General features: G+C 60.2%; 1 protein-coding gene across 1 annotated transcript in view; it reads left to right on the top strand.

The window, feature by feature from the left end:
* Window positions 1-13,389, top strand: part of TSPAN11 (tetraspanin 11) — a 68,500-nt gene extending 55,111 nt beyond the window's left edge. The window contains exons 6-8 of the mRNA XM_046647543.1: window positions 1,296-1,454; window positions 1,797-1,883; window positions 8,617-13,389. Coding sequence (XP_046503499.1) covers window positions 1,296-1,454; window positions 1,797-1,883; window positions 8,617-8,676 — 306 coding nt within the window. The 3' untranslated portion in view covers window positions 8,677-13,389. The remainder of the gene's footprint in view (window positions 1-1,295; window positions 1,455-1,796; window positions 1,884-8,616) is intronic.
* Window positions 13,390-19,584: the final 6,195 nt, after the last annotated feature.

The following is a 19,584-nucleotide window of genomic DNA, read 5'->3' on the forward strand; positions in this document are numbered from 1 at the left end:
CAAGGCAGTGGCTTCAAGCCAGGCCAGCATCTGGGCTCTGGGCCACACCCCACATGTGTGAAGGACCCGGTGTGCCCGTGTCCACACAGCCATGATAACGGTCCTGGGTGTCTCTTACTAACCACTTCCTCGGTGCAGGGCTCTCTTCTAAGTGCTCTCGCAACTCTCCTCTTACAGTCCTCACCACACCCAACGTGGAGGGACTTTGTTGTCCCCACTTCACAGGTGACGGAACTGAAGCCGAGAGAGGCTATATTGCCTGTCCAGGTGACACACACGTGCACAGACACAGACGCACAGTCCCGCGTGACTCCTAGCACAGCTGTGCTGTTCCCAGCTCTATCTGCTGTTCCGTTCTGCCTGACCCCATGGGGCTGCCCCTCTCCCTTGTGGGACTTTTCCTGGCCTGTGAGCAGAGCCATCGGCCCCTTCCTGTTTGGTGCCTCACACGCCCCCGTCGTCTCTGCTCCTAGATGACAGGGAATGAGAGGCTCTGGGAGGGCGGGAGCCCGGGGTCCAGCTTCACTCCTGGCGGGCCGGCACAGGTATTGACAAACGCCATTAACTTCCCTGCATGCACCCCGCCCTGGAGACAGCCTCACGGTGGCCTGGGCTGCGGCCCACGTAGGGACTTTGCATCTCAGTCCTCCAACTCAGACGGCAAGAAAGAACCAATTTCCTGTTGTCCTGTCCTTGGATCGCCTTAGACAGGGGCTGGCGCGTCCCTGCCCTGGAGGGGCACCCAAGACGCAGTCACCCCGGCCCCTCTGGCCAGTACGGATCTGCCTGCCCGTGGCCGCTGGGACACCCTCTGTGTCCCTGCAGGTCTGGGCTCTGAGGCTGCAAGGCCTGCCTGGAGGCCCAGAACCTTTGGCCGGGCTGGGTCCCTGTCCCTAGGGCCCTGGCTGCCCAGGAAACCGCCCCCTTGTGGTTTGGGCCCTGCCCTGGGCTCGGCTACCCAGTAGCACACAGCCCCTCTCTCACCCTCTCTCTCTCGGGACCCGCCTGTGTCTGTCTCCCAGCCCTTCTCGTGACAGACCCCCCTGTCCCCAGGATGCCAGCATAACCTCCCTGAAGGACTGGGGTGCGTAGAAAAGGGAGGGAACAGATGTCCTGCCAGCAGCTTCCACCCTCGTCCGGAGAAAAAGGGCCCCAAGGAGACGAGCTTGCTGCTAGGGACAGGGAGGCCGAAAGGGATGAGGCTAATAGAACACTGCCTCCTGCGGCCCCGTGCCCGAGGGGCTGCAGGAGCCCGCTGCATGCTCGTCACCTCCCTCCTCCGCCTCTCCCTACAGTTCAAGTGCTGCGGAAGCAACAGCTCGGCCGACTGGCAGCACAGCGCCTACATCCTGTCGCCAGAGGCCGAGGGCCGCCAGGTGCCCGACAGCTGCTGCAAGACGGTGGTGGTACGCTGCGGGCAGCGGGCCCACCCCTCCAACATCTACAAGGTGGAGGTGAGTGCCCAAGCTCCAGCTGGGGCATGCAGAGGGCCCAGCCGGCCACCAGGAGCCCCGGAAAGGCAGGCTCAGGCAGTGGGCAGGGGTGCAGGACACATTTATTCATTGGCCGTGAGATACCACGGGGGCCTTCAGAGGTCTCCACAAAGCTTTGGGATAAGCAGCTGCTGCTGGGAGATTCTAGGACATCATGGCCTTCCCCCGGGTCACCCAGGAAGCCAAGCCCTCTAAGTCTCTGGCCTTCCCTCAGCTGGCTGGATGCAGCCCACAGCCAGCCTTCCCTCCCCATCCTCGCCTGCCTCCAGGCCAAGGGGTATGTGACCTGCCGTTACCTTACAGGGAGGCTGTCTTACCAAGCTGGAGCAGTTCCTGGCCGACCACCTGCTGCTCATGGGGGCAGTGGGCATCGGGGTGGCCTGCCTGCAGGTGAGTTGGGGTGGAGATGGGAGGGGCTTGTCGAGAAGAGCTCCGAGCCCCTCTCCTCTTGGCTGAGATCTCAGATCGCTGACCCTTTGCACACCCAAGCCCGCCCTGCCTCTCCGCCCCTCTACTCCCCTCTCATCCCTTTGCAGCCAAGGGTGAGTCACCTGGCCACTCTCTTCCCCAGAAAACATGAAGGAAAATGCCCGGGGGCCTGGGGACAGCTTGGACTTGTAAGAGACATAGAAGGAGTATGAGTGTGGGCTCAGGTATGTGCATGCACCCTGTGTGTGTGCGCGTGGGGGGTGTGCACAGCCTGCTGTGGTACGTGTGGGTCTGTGGTGTGTCCGCATGCATCTAGGTGTACCTGGTTGGGGTTGTGTGCACGTATATGTGTTGGGTGTGCTTGTGCACGTGTGTATACGTGTGTGCATGGACACCCTCCTTCCTCCGTGTGTATATGTGTGTGGGTGCCTGTGGGTACATGCTCCCCTGTGTACACCCAGCCCTCTGCTCTGTTTCGCCACTCCACCTCTCCCCCAGCCACCGTCCAGGGAGTCAGCGTCACTCTCAAGGTCACTGTAGTCAAAGGCCAAGAGGAGAGGAGGTGGGAGGGCCACCTCAGGGGCTGAGGCAGACACAGCGAGCGAGGGCCCAGCATTCCCACTGCGCCCAGCACGCCGCACTCCTGCTGGGCCCAGCAGGTTCTGAGGGAGCCCAGTCCTGCCCGCCCTTCCCACTCCTGGTGCAACAAGTACCGTCTAGGGACAGGCTGCGAGCAGGGCCTCGGCCTCTGCTCCTGTGTGGCCTGGAGCAGTGCCCTCCCTGGCCCTCAGCTTCTTCATCTGCAAGATGTGGATGCCTTCTCCCACCTCACGAGAGCTAGGCAAGGACGAGGTCACACAGGCACGTGTGATGGTACCCACGAGTGGAAGCTGGAGCTACCCAGCTTTCTGTAGACTTCGGGGGGTGTCACATGCTTTCCATGGGGTCCCCACCGCCACCTGACACCTGGCCAGGTGAGTAGTAGTGTTCTCCCCATTTTATAGATCAAAAAGTTGAGACCCAGCAAGGTGGCTGACTGAGGGTCTCACCTCCTGACTGACGCCCAGGTCTCCTGGCCCTTGGTCCCTTGGTTTCCCCAGCTGCCTCCCCCAGCGCAGGGCTCTGTGGAGGAGAAGCAGGGCCACGGCGGCAGCTGGCCGGGGAGCCCTCCAGCGTGCAGCCCTTCCGGGTCGCCATGCTGCCCAGCCGCACCAGTCTGTGCCCCAGAGGATCCAGCGGCTGGCTGGCCCGCTGGGCCCTACCCTCAGGAGGGGGACCAGGCAACCCAGGGCTGGTTATTTCATTTCCAAGGCTCAGTGCCTTGTTTGTAAAATGGGGCTAATTATACCTGGTTTGGTGACTTGTGAGGATTAGCAAGATACATGGAAATCACTGCTCCTTGATGAACAGATCGCAGGTGTTCCGTAAATGGTGCCTGTCGTTGTTTTTATTTCCACGTGGGCACATCATCTCTCCAAAAAGCCCCAGTTGTTTCCTGGCCAGACGGCTAGCCCCCTCCATCTCCAGGCACAGGCAGACCCGGGAGCCCTGCTGGCATCCCGCAGCCCCTGCGTGTGCTTCCCCAGGGCACCTTCTGCCCCGTGTACTGAGCCCCAGAGGAGCAGCCGTGGGAACTGGGGAAAGCTGCCCTGTGCTCCAGCTCCCGGCTCCCCTGCCATCTGCTCCGGGCCTTGAGGGGGCTGCTCCGCGTGGACACCAGCAGGCCTGGGCACCAGCAGGCCTGGGCCGCTGACCTGGCCATTTCTTCCTGACCCCTCTGGCCTTGAGAGCCGTGGGAGCTGAGGCCACCAGCAGGAGTTGGGTACCAACGCCCGCACCTGAGGTCCTGGTGGAACAGGTACGGCTGTGGGATAATGCCATTGAGGCCAACTCGTCGGGTGGAGCACCCGCAGGCCCCCAGATGCCCCCCACATACACCCTCACGTGGAAGTCTCGGTGCGCACGGCCCGCTGTGGACTCACTCCTAGTCACTCACCGACAGCATCCCTGTGCCAGGGACTGCAGCCCCTTGGCCGTCTCCTCCCAGCCGTCCGCTGAGGCCCGGGCTGGAGCGCCCTCTTCTGGCCAAGGCCGGAACTAAGCTGCCCAAGGCTGGCCTGGAGGAAGGCAGGGCTCCCGCGGGCCTGTGCCCGGCCCAGTCGTCCTCTGGCCGGGCCAGGCACTGCACTTTTCCCACACACGCCCAGCCTGGCACTTCGAAGACCCCCAAGTCTCAGGAGATACAAGGCCAGGGTGGTGGCAGGCTTCTCTGGTCCCCAGGAACTGGAGGAAATCTTGCTTGGAAGTCGGAGGGCCCGGATTCTAGACACAGCCCCACCTCTTCTTGTGTGATCTTGAGGAAGGCACCTTCCCTCTCTGAGCCTCAGCTTCCTTACCTGTAACAAGGAGGAGCTGGACATTTTCCAGCCTTGTTTAAGCAGCAGTGTTCTCCTGTCAATGGAAATCTCACCAGGGGCCCCGCGTCTTAACATGAAGGCCGAGCTCTTCCGACTGAAGCAGGAGGGGCCTGCAGACAGGCCCAGGTGACAGCCCCAGGAACCCCCCGGCTCGGATGCTCTGTGGTTTTTGGTAGGATCCCGCCTCAGGGAGGCTGATGTGCCCCTACGCCCTGGAACGTGAAAGGAGGTGCCCTGTGAGCCCTCTGAACACCCCACAGAAAGTGGTGCAGACAGCGAACCCCACCACCAGCCAGGTGTGGGCAGCCTGCCCTCTGTGCCTCGTGGACGCGCAGACCAGGCACCCGTATGCCTCGGAGAGATCGTGGTGGCCTGGATGACGAGACTCCACAGGGCCTGCGGGGCCGTGGTCCTCAACCTTGGCTGCACGTTGGGGTCACCTGGTGAGCTGTGAAACTGCCCGAGGCCCAGGCTACACCCGGCACGATTAGGTGACATCGTCTGGGGCTGGCAGCCAGCCGCCAGGTCCCTGGGAAGCTCCACTGGGTCCACTTGCAGCCAGCTGAGCGGCACTGGCCGGCAGGAGCAAGGGCCCTAGGGGCCTGGAAGTCGGCTGTGGGAGAGGCCAGGAGCCGGGAGAAGACAGTGCCTCACCGTCCTTAAAGCCCCAGCGGCAGTCACACGGGGAGGGAGGGAGCCTTCCTGGGGGACAGACAGGAGCAGCGTGCGGAATGTAGGGGAGACAGATTGGAGAACTTCCCAGCAGCTGGATCATCCCACGGCGTCCCTGGGAGCACTGAGCTCCGTGGCTGCCGGTGGCGCAGAGGCGGGGGCTGCAGGGCCCTGAGGGAGGCAGGCTGCCCCTCTCAGGCTGTGGGCCCCTGCCCTCTGCGGGGGCATTCTGGGGGTGCACCTGTTGCTTCAGCAAGAGCCCTAGGGCCCCTCTGTCCACTCGGTGTGTAACTCACGATGCTGGAGGGGATCCCTGGGGTCTTGAGGCACCCCCAAATCCCAGACTCCTGGACCCAGAAGGACCTACCGATTGTTGGGCCGGTGCTGTCAGCCCGGCTGCACCATTGCTCAGGCTCCGTCTCCACGGTCACTCCGAGCCTGTGGCCGAGGCTGTGCACGGCGGACCTGAAAGCCCCCAGGGATTCAGACCTGCACTCGGGCTGAGAAGCACTTGGCCTGCCCTGTGCATGTCCATCCAAGGACGCCAGCCCAGCGAGGGGAAGTCACTCGCTACAGGTCGCACGGCCACCATGGCAGAGCCAGCCGGGGCCCCAAACCCAGGTCTCTTTGCTGTACACCAGCTGCCCATCTTGTGGGTGGACTCTGGGGGCACTCCACTTTGAGGTAACTTTAGCAGCCAGTTTATAGAATATTCTGGCTGGGAAACTTCTATCTAAAGAATGCAGTGGCTCAGCTCCCTTTTCCTGTTGCTTCCTCATGGCAGAGTCGGGGAGCCTCCCACCAGAGGTCAGGCAAAGGAGGCCAAAGGGCAAGTGCTCTTTGTCAGCTATGTAGTGAGGGCTGCTGTATGCCAGGCGCCAGCCCAGGGTCAGAGCCACACCAGCAGGCGGGATGTGGTCCCTTCTCCTGGGAGCTTTCACCCAAGGGAAGAGACACACAGAACATGGGTAGTCAAATGAAGTCATAGGCACTGTGTTAGTCTGAGCCCTGGGGCTTGAGGAGCACATAGGAGGCCCTAACCAGTCATGAGTAGTCACGGAAGGCTTCCTGGAGGAAGTGATATATAATTAATCCTTGAAGGAATTTGACAGGAAGAAGCAGGAGAGGGAAGAGTGCCAGGGTGAGGGAACCACACATGCAAAGCCCTGGCTGGCCAATGGGGTGGGCTTTATCCTGAGGGTCCTGGGAAGCCACTACCTGGCCTCTCAAAGGCTCAGGGTACAGGAGGGGCTGGGTGCTATGGTGTTGGCTCCTGTCATCCTAGTTTTTAAAGAATCTCACCAGGGAAGGCTCTGGACCAGTGAACACACTGGAGGTTTTCCTATTGATAAAGGGGTATTTGAGGCTCAGAGAGGGATATAACTATTCCCAAGGTCACACAGCCCCCAGCAGAAGCTAGCCCACTCCTGCCCGTCATTCCCACGTTGTAGGATGGACACATGCTTCAGAGCCCAGAAAACTCACAAGACAGCCAAAATTAGGATCTGCACGTCATTCAAAGGAAAACCAAAAGGTCATTTTGAAATGGTTCCTGGGACCTCCCTGGCCCTTCCTTCATGCTCTTGATGACAGCCAGGTGCTGGCTCAGAAACCTCAAAAGCAGCTGAAAGTGGGCGGCCTCCCATTAAAAATTTGCTGTACGTGGCAAATGCTGCAAGCAGCTGGGCTGCCAGAAGAGGGCACTGGCCCCCCGTGCCCGGTGCAGGCTGGGCCCCCGCAGCCCTTCCCGACCTGTCCTCTGCATCTCCTGCTCCTGCAGTCCACTTGCCCCGTGTTTTCTCTGCTTATCCCCATGCTAGCCACTCGGAGCCATCCGTGACGAGTTCTCACTCAGGCATCTGATAGCGTCCGTCATCCCCTGCATGAATCAGGTGGTGTGTGTGTACGTGTGTGTCCGTACGCACACATGCTGATGAGCGCATCCTGCCCCCTCTGCGTGCGTCAGGCTGGTGTGTGTGGGTGTGGACACACACTGATGAGATTCTGGCCCGCACGCCTCCACCCGCTCCGTGCCTTCCCTGGCAGGCATGCTGGGAACCACATCTTATAGAGAAGTGTGCGTGCTGGGCAGCTCAGCTCTCCCAGGCCTCTCCTGGCGTGATCTGTACACTCTGGATGTGGCCACAAGTCTGTGCGGGTCCAGCTGCTCCCTTCCGGCCACCCCCTTAGCAGGGATCAGAAAGATCCTGCAGGACAAAGCATCAAACCATGAGGTGGAGACCGGGAACAGGGCCTGCTGCAGGACCCCTGGGTGGAAGGGCCATGAAGCCACTGGCTTCAAGCCTGTGGGAGACAAGATGACCGCTTCAGCGCCTTCCAACTTGTGTCTCTGAGTCCTGAGGTAGATTAGCCTGCTCTTGGCGCCAAGGCTAAGCTGAAAGCTGTGTTTACAGGGCCCAACATCCTCCCACATGGGGCCGGGGAGGAGGGCATCTGCCCCACCCCTCCTTAAGCCAGCCGTGCAAAGAGGCAGAGAGCTGCCGGCCGTGCGCGCTGTGTCAGCCTGTCCCCCACTGCTCGCAGTGCCGTGCGCATCCAGATGTGCTCTCGCAGGAGCAGGTCAGCATTGGCTGTTGGAAAAGTTTGGGAAAGATGGGCGTTGTTTCCCGTCCTTGGGGAAACCCACCTTTGCCATGAGCCACAGGACGGTCACGGGGCGGCCCTCGCAGTGCCCCGGCTCCTGCGGGCGGGACTTCAGGGTGCAGCGGCATCAGCATCGTGATCACGTCACGGGCCTCCTCGGTCTGACACATCCTCATCTCATGTCCTCAGTGCATCCTTGGGTGGGAGGGAGGAGAAGGGGGGAGGAAGGGCGAAGGAGGAGGCAAATGAAGAGCAAGGTGGGGGGATAAGGGTCCTCTGCATTTTAGAGACGAGAAAAGGGAGGCCTGGGGGAGAGTGGTTTCCCAGCACCGCCTGCCCTGGGCAGGAGGCTCGAGTGGCACCTTGTTCAGCTCGCGGCTGCGGCAGAGGACTGTCAGGTCGACTCCTAGGGCCTGATTTGGTGCGCATTCCAAGCTGATTTACAGGATGAGCTGGTGACAGCTTTGGGTGCTCCTCCCAGAGCCTCAGTTTCCCCAGCGGCCTCTGTACATCAGCCAGAGAATCCACTCTGGACCTTGGTTTTGCCCTGGAGTCTGAGAGCAGCAAGATGCAGACAGACTTCCCTAGAGAAGAGGACGGCTTCAGACAGCAGTGAGGGAGTGGGGATGTGACCGCTTGGCATTGAAGTAAATCAGGCCATCTCTGGAGAAGCTCTAGGAGCACGGACCAGCAGCTTTGACTGGGAGCTCGGTAACAGTGCAGACTCCCAGGCCCCCACCCAGGCCTGCAGTGTATGACAAGGCCCCCGGTGATTCGTGCCCATCCAAGTGTGAGAAATACTGCTCTTGGATAATAGTTCTCAGAGCGTGTCCCCCCCTCCACCCAGCATCGCCTGGGAGCTTGTTAGCAATGCAGACTCTCGGGCCCGCTGCAGACCGTTGGCATCGGCAGCGGCCCTTGAGGTGAGAGGCCTGTGCGGGCACTGCCAGCTGGCTGCCGGTGGCCGTCTGACTCCTCGCGTCTCTGCTCTCGCCCGGCAGATCTGTGGGATGCTTCTCACCTGCTGCCTGCGCCGGAGGCTCCAGCTGCGCTTTTACTAGCGGCCAGCCGCGTTCCCCCGACAGCCTCTCACAAGGACGGGTGCCCAGATCCCGCCTGCCAGGCCTTCGGCGTCAGCATCAGCTCACCTAGAAACGTCCCGGACTCTGTGCCCAGCCCCTTGGGACCCACCAAGTGCCTGAGACCGTGGCCCCTGTGTTTCCCACCCAGGCCAGGGACCCTCAGCCCCCTCCCTCCAGTCCTGGTGCTCAGTGCCAGAATCCCTGGGCAGGGGACTGCTCCTGCAGGAGACATCAGCCGGGGCCCCTCCACAGGCCCGGGGCTCCTATGGACTCCAGGAGCACGAGGACTGGACTCCCTGCTCCCTCCCAGCTCCTGAACCTAGAAGGAAGGGCGGCAAACCTTGACCCCTCTGGGACTCCTGCATTTGGCACAAGATCCCCCACTGGTGCTGATACCCCTTGCCCTGGATGCTCTCTCCCCTTGGGGAAATGCGTCAAGGTGGGGCAGTGAGGGCTGGCTCTGCCCCCAGAAGACCCAGCCCTTTGATCTCCGCCCCCCATACCACGTCACCTGGAAAGGAGTATTGTGATGGCTTCGGTCCTTTCTGCAGGCCTGGGAGGGAGCGAACTGAGCAGAGGCAGCAGGAACTGGGGCCGGGCAGGGGCGGGGACCAAGCTGCCAGGGCAGGAAGCAAGGCAGGGTAAATTGGCTACACCAGGAACCTGAGCCCCACCTAGTGGCCCTCCCCAGGAGTGATCCCCCTGGAAGACCATGGCCCCAAGCCCCAGCCTCCAGTAATGTGCCCCTCAGGGATCCCCTCTCTGTGGCCCGATTCTCAGGAGTGCCAGGTTTTAAAACCCTCTTCAGCTCTTCATGTGGGTGGATGTTAAAATCCTCCCGGATCAGACTGGATCCCAGACCCCACAGGGTCGGAGCCACCTCACGAGGGGGAGGCTCACGTGCAAGGCGCTCAGCCCTGAGCCTCGCTGTTCCCGGGCCCGCTCCCCCGGCCACGTGGCCACCACCAGCCTGCCTCCAGGGGCCTCGCTCTGCCGCCTCTGCCATCCGTCCCGGAAAGAATACAGTCCCTTCCTTTGGTTCTCTCTTGCATCTCTGAATTAGGCAGGAAACTCTCAGGAGGAACTTTCCCAAATGCTGAGGAAGAACAGAAATCCAGAGGATGGGTGCTGGTGGCTTTCCGAAGAACAGCTGTCGGCTCATAAGACGGCACGGGGACCCTCCAAATGGGGCTTCAAGTGGGCAGCTCATAACATGAGAGCCCACCAGCTTCCACACCTCCCAGGTCCCGCATTTCCTATCCTGGGACCCTCTTGTGTCCCACCCTTGAGAGGGCAGTCCCTTATTATGCTAGGACCAAGGCTGAGAAAGGTCACAGCTTGCGCCGACTCATTCCAGGCCCCAGTCTGAGGAGTTGGCTCTGGCTGGCTTGGGTCAGCCCTGGCTGAAGGGTGCTCTCCCTCCCATACACGGTCACTGCTGTTCCCCGCACAACCCCAACTGTGCAGAAACTGCACAGCCTCAGCACAGGGATCACCACCCGCACAGAGGGAAGACCAGGTTCCTGGGCCAGATTGCCTCCCGGCCTCACAGTTCTCCAAGGGATGTCAGAGCCCTGGCTGGCTCAGCTCCTCTGCCTGGAGGGCCCTGGGGTTGCCAGCGCAAATTCATTAAGCAATCCCAGCCTGTGCCAAGGCCAAACATGATTATCTTTGCTGCCTCCCATCTTCCCAGGATTCATGCAGATAATCAGAAAGGACCGTGACTCCCACGCTCTCTGGGGGGCCAGACATCAGGCCAACAAGCCTTACAAGTGAGGGTTGGAAAAGAGAGCCACGTTCTTCCTGCCGAGGGGCCTGAGGGAGGCAGCAATGGGCAGAGAGGTTCTGTGCCCCTATACATGCCTGCCCCTTGGGAGGTCCCTTAATTCTTCACTGGGTTCGGCCAGGCTTGCGGAAATGAGGACAGGGCTGGTGGGCGGACATCACTTGCACAGCCTTGTCCCGGGGCCCAGGACAGCTGATGCGTGTGCCCCAGCCCCGTGTCGGGTAGGCAGGCCTGACTGAGGGCCGGAGCAGCTGTGATTCCCGCCCTGGGCACTGTGCCACCCTCACTGCTGCTGGAGAGTTGCTGGTCCAAGCTGCAGAGAGCGAGAGGAAGGCCCAGAGCTTTTGGCAAGTGTGACCTCGTGGTTCCTGCGGGCAGCCTGGGAGATGAGCCAGGGTTAGCGGAAACGGAGGCCCAGGCTACGGCAGGCTCCCACTGGGGGCACACAGGGGCTGCCATCAGAGCCAGGGATGCTGTCCCCCATGGGGTGTGCCCATCCTGCCCGTGAATATGCAGGTCTGCACCCAGGACAGCTCCTCCCGTGTCCCTGCTTGGAGGCTGTCATGGTCCTTGGAGAGAGAAGGGCATGCCTGTTGAAAGCTGTCATTGGTCCTGTGTCAGCAAAGGGGCCTGCACACCGGGGTCCAGGAAAGAAGCCGGCCCCCTGCAGGGGTCTGCACTCGGCCACTGCTGGAACACTGTGCAGCTGGGGCAGCACGTCCTTCCCTCCTCCGCTGACAGCACAGCCGCCCGAGGAGGAATGACACATCCCCCACTCCCCGGTGATGGCAGCAGGGCGGGGGACAGGAATGAAATTCGGCCTTTGGTGAGGGGATGAAGGTTTGTTTAAAATGTTTGTGGCCCTTCTTCTTTCTCCCGACCCCTCCCCAACTCCAGGAGCCCCTCAGCATAGCCTTGTGTTTGCTGAAGGCCTGCCATCCAGTGTTAGCCACTAAGTACATCATCTCATAGTGATGGCAGTAGGAGGGTATTATTCCCCCATCCTACAGATGAGCAGATTAAGGCTAACAGAAGGTAAGAGATTTGCCAGGCAGCAGCGTTGGCTGTTGCGACACCACTGCGGCCTGATGGAACCCGGGAAGCTGTGCTGGACCCCCTCTCCTCAGCGTTGCTCAGGTCTCCGTCTCTGTGACAAGCCGTCAGGCTGACACACAGGAACGTGTCCCTCAGGGGCACCCCTCCCCTGCTGGACGGAGGTGCCCGTCATGGCCCCAGCTCCAGCACCCTGCACGTTTGCCGTCAGAAGAGAAGTCCGGCTTCCTCCAGGCTGAAAGCCGGGCCCTCCTGGCTGAGTGGCTCAGGCAGCAGGCGGGAGCCCAGGCGCCATTGCTTATGGGGACGCCCGGCCTGTCACCTCAAGTGCCAGCGCTGACCCCAGAGGGAGAGCTGCCTCCTCAGCAACCAGAGTCCACAGGCGGGACGTGGGGTCTTGTGCCTGGGGGAGGTCATTGTTGGGTACACGGAGGGCTTGGCAAGCAAGCAGGAAATGCCTCTGCCTGCCCTGTGCTGGGAGCCGGGGGACCTCAGGCCACCTGCACCTGCAGGGCCTCCCTGGGTGTAGAAGAGGCACCCTGGGACTGCAGTGTCGGCCTCCTCCTGCTACTTGCCCTCCCCCACATTGCCGATGCCGGGGCTCTGGGTGGGCACACTGCGCTCTCAGTCTCGGGGCCTCAAATCTCATCAGGCAGCTCACCCCGTGCATGGCCATAGACATGGCACTGAAGGGGGGAGGATATGCCCAGTGATGTGCCCCAGGACCCTCATGCCCGACAGCCAGTTTTGATCCTGGAATCTGCCACGCCAGGTCCATTTTCAGGGCTTTGAGGTAGAGGAAGTGACGAAACAGTTACCTTCATCGTTGCTCATCCCAGCACCTGCCTTGAAAACATGCCCTTACTGGCCGCTTTGGGCCTGGGTAGAGAAAGGGAGGAGAAGGCCGTTTGATTGGCTAAAGAGACCACCTGTCTTTTGTGTCACCGCTGGGTGGCGCTCACATCCACTGAGGATACCAGTGACCAGGTGTCTAAGCCCGAAGTTCTTAAACTTGAGTGTGAATCAGGATCGCCTGGAGCTGCTTAGCACAGACTGCCAGGTCCCACCCCGGGCTTCTACTCAGTAGGAGTGGGACAAGAATTTGCCTTTCTAGGAAGTTCCGGGGTGATGCTGATGCTGCTGGCCCTGGAACCACACTTTGAGAACCACTGTTTTAAACCACACCACAAAGGAGGATGCTTTCACCTTCCTCCGTATGTCACAGCCCCCAGGGTTCAAAAGTCCCTCGGGATGTCTAGCTTGAGTCCCACTCGATTCACTGTGAGAGGGCGGGATGAAGCGTTGCCACAGTGGGCAGTCCGCAGCCAGCCTGGGAGGTGGCCCTCCTGCCGTGGGTTCTGGCAGCACCTGCCCCGGCCTCTGGCGGGACTCCAGGTGGCGCTCTCTCAGTGTGTCTGAGATCTGGGGCCGGGTCCTTCTCAGAAGGGACAAATTTACACCCCCCAGCCCCGTTTTCCCGTCACCTCTGTGTGCCTTGGGAGAGCCCCGCTCCATCCTTGTGTCTCCAGTGCTACTTCAGCACAGTGCCCAGCCCTGTACTTCATCACTCAGCCTCCTGTGTGCCCCTTCCCCTCCTGCTTGTGCACTGGAGACACCCTGTGCAAGTGCCACTAGTAACCCCAGGCAGCCCAACGTCAGTGAGGCCGATGGGTTTCTGGAACCAGCTGGCCCACAGAGAAGTTGCCTTAACCCACTGCGTATAGAGAAATTGCTCTAGTTGTAAACACGCGCCGCTCCTTAGCTGGCCTCAGTGTGAGCTGGCCGCCCGTGTGTGTTGGGGGAGGGGGGTGTCACAATAAAGGATGTGTCTAGACTGCCTGCGGCTGCTGTTTCTTCTCCTCTGCGGGGGAATCCCATGGCATCAGTTCGTCAACTGCGTTTGGACCCCCTCTACCTGCTGAAAACACGCAGTCGCGATGGGGAGAGAGAAAGAGCCCTGTGCGAACCCCACTGACCACACTGCTGAGGGCCCTGCTCGCCCTCTTTTGGCAGCCCCCGTGCTTATTTGTTTGAACTGACCTGCCTGCCCATGAGTGTCACTAGCTCCTGGCTGTAACCAAGAGCCCGGCTCAAACAAGCATGCTTGAGTTGTGTTCCTCCTAAAGCTGTTTGCCTTCGCTCAGCCAGTGTCCCCACACCACTTCCAGGGGCACATAGCCAGCCTCTGCTAATGAGCCTGCGGTTTGCTCGTCCTGCTGCGGGTATCCCCATGCTGTGCAGCAGGGGCGGGGTGTGGTGAGAGCTCAGGGGCAGGGGGCCCTTTGGCGGGCCATCGGCTCCCAGCTGAGCTTTTCAAGCTGAGATGCACACTCTTACTGCTCCTGGGACCCCCAGACCATCTCACCCCAGAGTGACAGCGTTTCTTCACCTGCACCTCATTGGTCCTTATCCCCAAATCCAGACTGGGACCCTTTTTCACCTCAGTGCAAAAATACTTCAATCTTCTGACTCAGAGGAGCTGGGGGCATCAGGTTGCCCAGTGCAGAGATAAAGGAAGTAAATGCTTTGTCTTTGATGACATAAACACTCATTCTATTTCATTCACTGTTTGGTCTAGAAAACATGCTTGAGGTGGTGTGGGGTCAGTGGGGGAACCTGAAGAGACTTGGGAAAGCTTGGCTCTAGGGATCCCAAGATGGTGGGACTAGGAGTCAGGGTGGGGAGGCAGGCTGGGAGCCAGCCACTCACCTGGCTAAGGGGGCCTGCTCACTTGCTGTGTAAGCAGATGGATCCACCTGAGGATGTCCCCAGGTGGGGACCCACCTTGCAGGGGAGCCTGCAGCCCCTGGCCGGCTCTGCTGTCTCCTCGGCCCCTTTGGTCAAGTTCATTCACAATGGGCAATCACAGTGGCAGCCTTCCGATGGCTTGGCCATTAGGGGAGTGGACTCAGTCTAGGGCACGTCCACGGTCACCTACCTGTTGGATCCAGACATCTGCTCACCTCCATCATCACTATGAGTGTAAGTGTGTGTACACACAAGCACACAAGTGTGCCCGAGGAGGGACGTGCACCCCTCCAGGTCCCTCCCTGTGCACATGGGCAGGGCGGGTGGTGGTCACTGCTGTCTAAACAGCCCTGGAGGCCGATGGGGGCCTAGTCAGGCGGGCAGGCAGTGGAAGCCTTTGTGAAGCTGTCCCCGTTGGTAGCTGAGCTGGCCTGTCAGCTGCTGCCACTTCCCAGCAGGGGCTGGGATGTCATGTGGCCGAGGGTGGGCTGCTTCAAGCTGGGACCCTGCTTCCCGCTCCCTCTCCCCGACGGAGAACAGAGGCTGCCGGTGGCCAGTGAAGGCGGGGAGACGACAAAAGGGCCAAAGGCCGAGATCATTCCACTGACGTTCTTCTTAAAAACAAAGATGAGACGCCTCTGCTTCCCTTTTGCCCCTGCTTTCGTCCCTGGCTGAGCCCCTGTGTGGCAGTGACTGAGCAGGAAGGAGAGAGCACTGCGGGGGACCCCGTGGGATCCTTCGGATCAGGCAGGGGTGAAGAGGGCAGTAAGTCAAGCTTGAATCCAGCCCTTTCCACCAGCAAGTGCAGAGCATGTCACTGGCCAGAGGACATGAGCAGGCCAGCAGAGCCCAGAGGGTCAGTGTTCCATCAGCCCGGGCACTCTTTGAAGAGGCCATGAACAATTTCCACCTGACTTCTAAAATATTGAAAGCAGCTCATGAATCCTAATTGGGGTGTAGAGAACCCCCAAGTTGGGGACCAGAGAGCCATTTCAACATGCTGTCCCTAAGTTGCCAATCAGGAAATAAGAAGGCTGAGTCGTTTCTGGAACTGGGGTCTCTTTCCAGAGAAAAGAAATGTATTGAGAACGTATTGGGATTGCAGGGATCTAGTGGGAGAGAGTTGGGCGGGAGGAGGGCGCCTAAGGGCAAGGAGCTTCCTGATGCCGTTGCATGAGGAAACACAGGCTCGCCCTGTCCACACACTGGGTCGCCCTGCTCCTGACATTGGGTGCGGCTGGGTCCCCGAACTCTGCAGCTGCCAGAAGAAAAATCTCGGGGCAACAGGCTCCACCCACTAGCCCCAGCCCCAGCCCACCGGGTGGCCTTGCTCTGCCAGTCCCCTGCTCTCCTCCGCATAAACAGACACCAAGGGAAGCTGGGTGGCGCCCCAGGCTTGCCCCCGCTGGCTCTCAGCCATCTGGCAGTCTCTAGGGCCGCGAGGGGAGAGTCCAGCCAGGCCGCTTCAACCCGAGGGCCTGGCCCCAGCGTGCCCTGCGAAGTGTTCTTATTCTTGTTACCTTAAGGAGACACAGTAGTCCATTTCCACGGCGTCATTAAACCCAGCAGAAACGAGATGGCTGAATCAATAGCCTCCCGATCTTTGCTGAATGCTTTAAGATGGGACCATTGCAATGCCAATATTCTTGTGTCCAAAATGACATTCATTTAATCTGACTTCCCTCTTGCTTCTGTGGATTATTGAATGCTGCTACTGGGCCAGGCCAGAGCAAAACTGACCCGTCGGGGGAGCTTGCCCGCTAAGCCCTCACACCTCCTTTCAACAGCTCACTCCCCGCTCCATACGCCAATTCCCCTTTCTAGATCACTCCCCTGTGTCCCCAGCTTTCAGGGGATGCTCCTCCTTGGGGACTCCTGAGGACCCAGATTTGACCACTTTCTTGCCAAGCACCTACGCTGGTCCAGGAATAAGCTGGATGTGTTTACATACATGCTTGTCCTTCATCCTCACAGCAAATCTCTAAAATAGGTATTATCCTCATTTTGCAGAAGACAAAACCAAGACAAGTTCCAGGACCACCCAACACTCGCATGGACACCAAGTGCAGAGTGGGAATTCACCCAAGACCCTCCAACTCCCAAACCCGCGCCCCTCCCACCCAGACATGGTGCGTGTGTGATGGAGAAGCTTCAGGCACAGTGACAGCCGATAAAGTGGTTGTGGTCAGGAGAAGCCTAGCTAACGTATAGGAAAGCACCGACAGGCTGGGAAGCACAATACAAACGACAGGAGAGATTTCACGACACCAGGCTGGTCTCTGCCCATCCCCTGCACAGGAGCACGCGCCCAGAAAATACACTCATCCTCCATTCAGGGCAAACGAGTCATCCACCTGTCCAGGGTGAGGGACGTCACGCCAGATGAATGGCAAGAATGCTCCTTCTCCCCCCAATAAATCTAATTCGTCACCAAGGCTTGTCCATTCCCTGTGTGGCTTTCAAATCTGTAGGTTTTTTCCTTCACCCCACTGCGCTTCCCTGCGGGCTCCATCATCTCACCTACATCACTGAGGCAGCCTCTCCCTGACGTGCCAGCATCCAGCCTGTCCCCTCTAACCATTCTCCACCCTGCAGCCAGAGTGATGGCTCTCAAGGGCAGATCTAGCCCATCACAGTAGGCTTCAGACCGTTCAGCGGGCTCCCATTGCACTTAGCTTAAAGTACACACACTTTAACCTGGCTTCCCAGGTTGAGGTCTGGCGGCTGCCACTCTCTCCAGACACCCACTTCACCCTCTGTGCGCCAGCTCCAACACTGACAGCACACACCTTCCACTCCTTGCCGGGTGAACTCCTGTCTTCAGCTCTCAGCTTTGACATCACCTCCCCTAGGGGGCCTCACCTTCCCCAATTCGGGGTCAGTGCCTCTCCCATCCTGCGGACATCGCTCCCAGAGCCCTGAGCTTCAATCCCGTTTGCCCTCTGCCGCCCCTCTGCGAGCACAAGGACTGGCCCTGGGCCATTCTCCATTGTATTCAAGCTGCTTGGCACAAGTGAGCTTCCAGTAGGTCTTTGAGTGACTGAATGTCCTGTCTCTGCAGACCCCAGTGCTGGCCGTTTTGAGGGAGTTCTCGTATGGGTAACTTGCTGCTGCTGCTGCTCGTAAACCATCCTTTCTCGCTTGCCCTTTGCTGAGCACCAGTGGGGAGGTGGCTCTCCCACCACATCACACAAGAATGGGGGAGCAACAGAGGGGCCCCCTGGGTCAGCTCTGCCACCCCCTCCCATGGGCTGAAGAGCCCAGCACCAATCCCCAAAGGCTCCAGCCTAGTCATTCCCCAAAGGTTCCAGCCTAGTCATTAGCAGTCCCAGGGAAGAACGACGCCCTGCCCTGTCCTGATACGAACGTCCCCTCTCCTGCCAAGCCAGGGCGGCCTGCCCTCACGGCTTAGCTCATTTGACCAGAGCCCCGAGCTAACAGAGAGGTCAGTGCCTTCCATCGCCCTGTGAGCCAAGAGACTTCACTCTGTCCCCCAGAAGCAGACAGCACAGCAACCCTGGGGGCATCCCAACAGCTGTGGCCACAGCCTGGAGGGCAGGGGTGAAAGGGAGCACAGGCTGGGGAGGTGGCCTCCACCACAGTCCTGTGACCCGGCCGGTCCTCAGTGCATGATAGAGGGCCAGCCCCTCAGCCATGACCAACTCCCGACCCCAGAGCCACAAGGTCCCATCTGGTAATTCTTGGGGAGGCTCCCAGGGACCCCATGCCCGCTGGACCTTCGACAGAGGGTCACCTCGGACTCCTCAATCCTCAGCAAGTCTCTGGTGGCTTTGGGACAGCGGCAGCAGGACGAGGTCACAAAGGTTGATGCTCTGGGACGATGCGGAGCCAACCCGGCCACTCCCTTGAGGACGAGGGAGGGAGACAGACCTCCACACGTGAAGGGTTTAGAGATGCCCCCGACGCGGACCCACGCTGCGCATTCACTGTTGCCTGCGCCCAGCGGGGCCCACGGTACAGCAACAGCCCAGGGTGAGGAGAACGTCAGAGCTCCGCTCGCCTGCAGCTTGTCCCTGTGACTGTGACAGCGGAGGAAAACCCACAGACCAGAACCCTGACCGCGGGACCTGGGAGAGTACACTGCGGGAAGAAGGCAAAATCAGCAGCACGCGTGGTTTTAAACGCCTCCCTCCTGTGCTGCTGCCCGTCTCATCCCAACTCTGTGCTTCCATGCCCTCCTCGAGGCCATCTCAGAGCCACCCCAAGTGGGTGCCGCCCAGGCCAAGTCACCCTGTGAAGTCCCCTCACTCCTGGAAGAGACAGCAGGCTCACGTGAACCCCAGGAACGTCAGCAGGATCGGGGAGACTGTGCCTACAACCTACAGCCCCTGCCCACAGGAAGCCATGGATGGCGCTGCTTGCCCCTGCCCCCAGCGCCCTCGGCCTGGCCCGCGATAGCCGTTGGTGGTGGTGACAGACACCCAGGTGGGAGTCGCTCTCTCACCCAGAGGGCTCACACTTGGACTGGCTCCTGACCAAGGCTGCATCTGGTCACCAGGCAAAGGGGGTGTTAGGATTCCTCAGATGCCCACAGAGAGCCCCTCCCCGCCCAGCAGAGCTGTAACCTGGGCTGGAGAAGAGGAGATGGGGTGCCCGAGAAGAGGGGCGGCTTAGACCAAGAGTAGCACGGGTGCCTGGTTCTCTTGGGATCCCTCACACCACCCACTGCATGAAATAAGTCAATCGTGGCTCAGTGAACACAAACAAACCACGAGACAGCCTGCTTGTGCTTTTGACACTTATCAGTTTTTATTTAAAAACATGCTAAAAACATGGCGTTCAATAAAGCCAGGACCAGGATGAAGGAAGCGCACAGACAGGGCATCGCAAGCAGAAAAGTGCGTTGAAACCAACAAGCGTGTTCCCCACTCCCCTCTGTCCCTGCGGCGCCGGTGGGCAGGGGGTGGGCAGGGCCCGAGGCCCGCCCCTCAGAGGCTCGTCCAGGGCAGGGAGGCCGGCACACCCTGGACGACTGCCTCGTCGTGACGGAGACGGGAAATGGAACAGGAGAGGCCAGACTCCAAGGGCTGAGCGACAAAGAGTGAGCCCAAGCACCTGACCCCAGCTCCGTCCTGTGCCAGGTCCCTGCTAGCTAGCACCTCCACCAGTGGGTGGGCAGGGGGCGGGAGAGGCGGGGACAGTCACTTGCATCCACCTGGACTGCTCTTTGGCCACCAAAGCAAGGTGGGACAGTCAGCCAGTTCCAAGTCAAACCAGAACACATGCATGGGGGGCAGGGGGTCAGCAGCACTTCCAGAGCGAGCCCAAGATGTGGGCTG

Source organism: Equus quagga, chromosome 1 (assembly GCF_021613505.1).
Source record: "Equus quagga isolate Etosha38 chromosome 1, UCLA_HA_Equagga_1.0, whole genome shotgun sequence".
In the NCBI taxonomy this organism is placed as follows: Eukaryota; Metazoa; Chordata; class Mammalia; order Perissodactyla; family Equidae; genus Equus; species Equus quagga.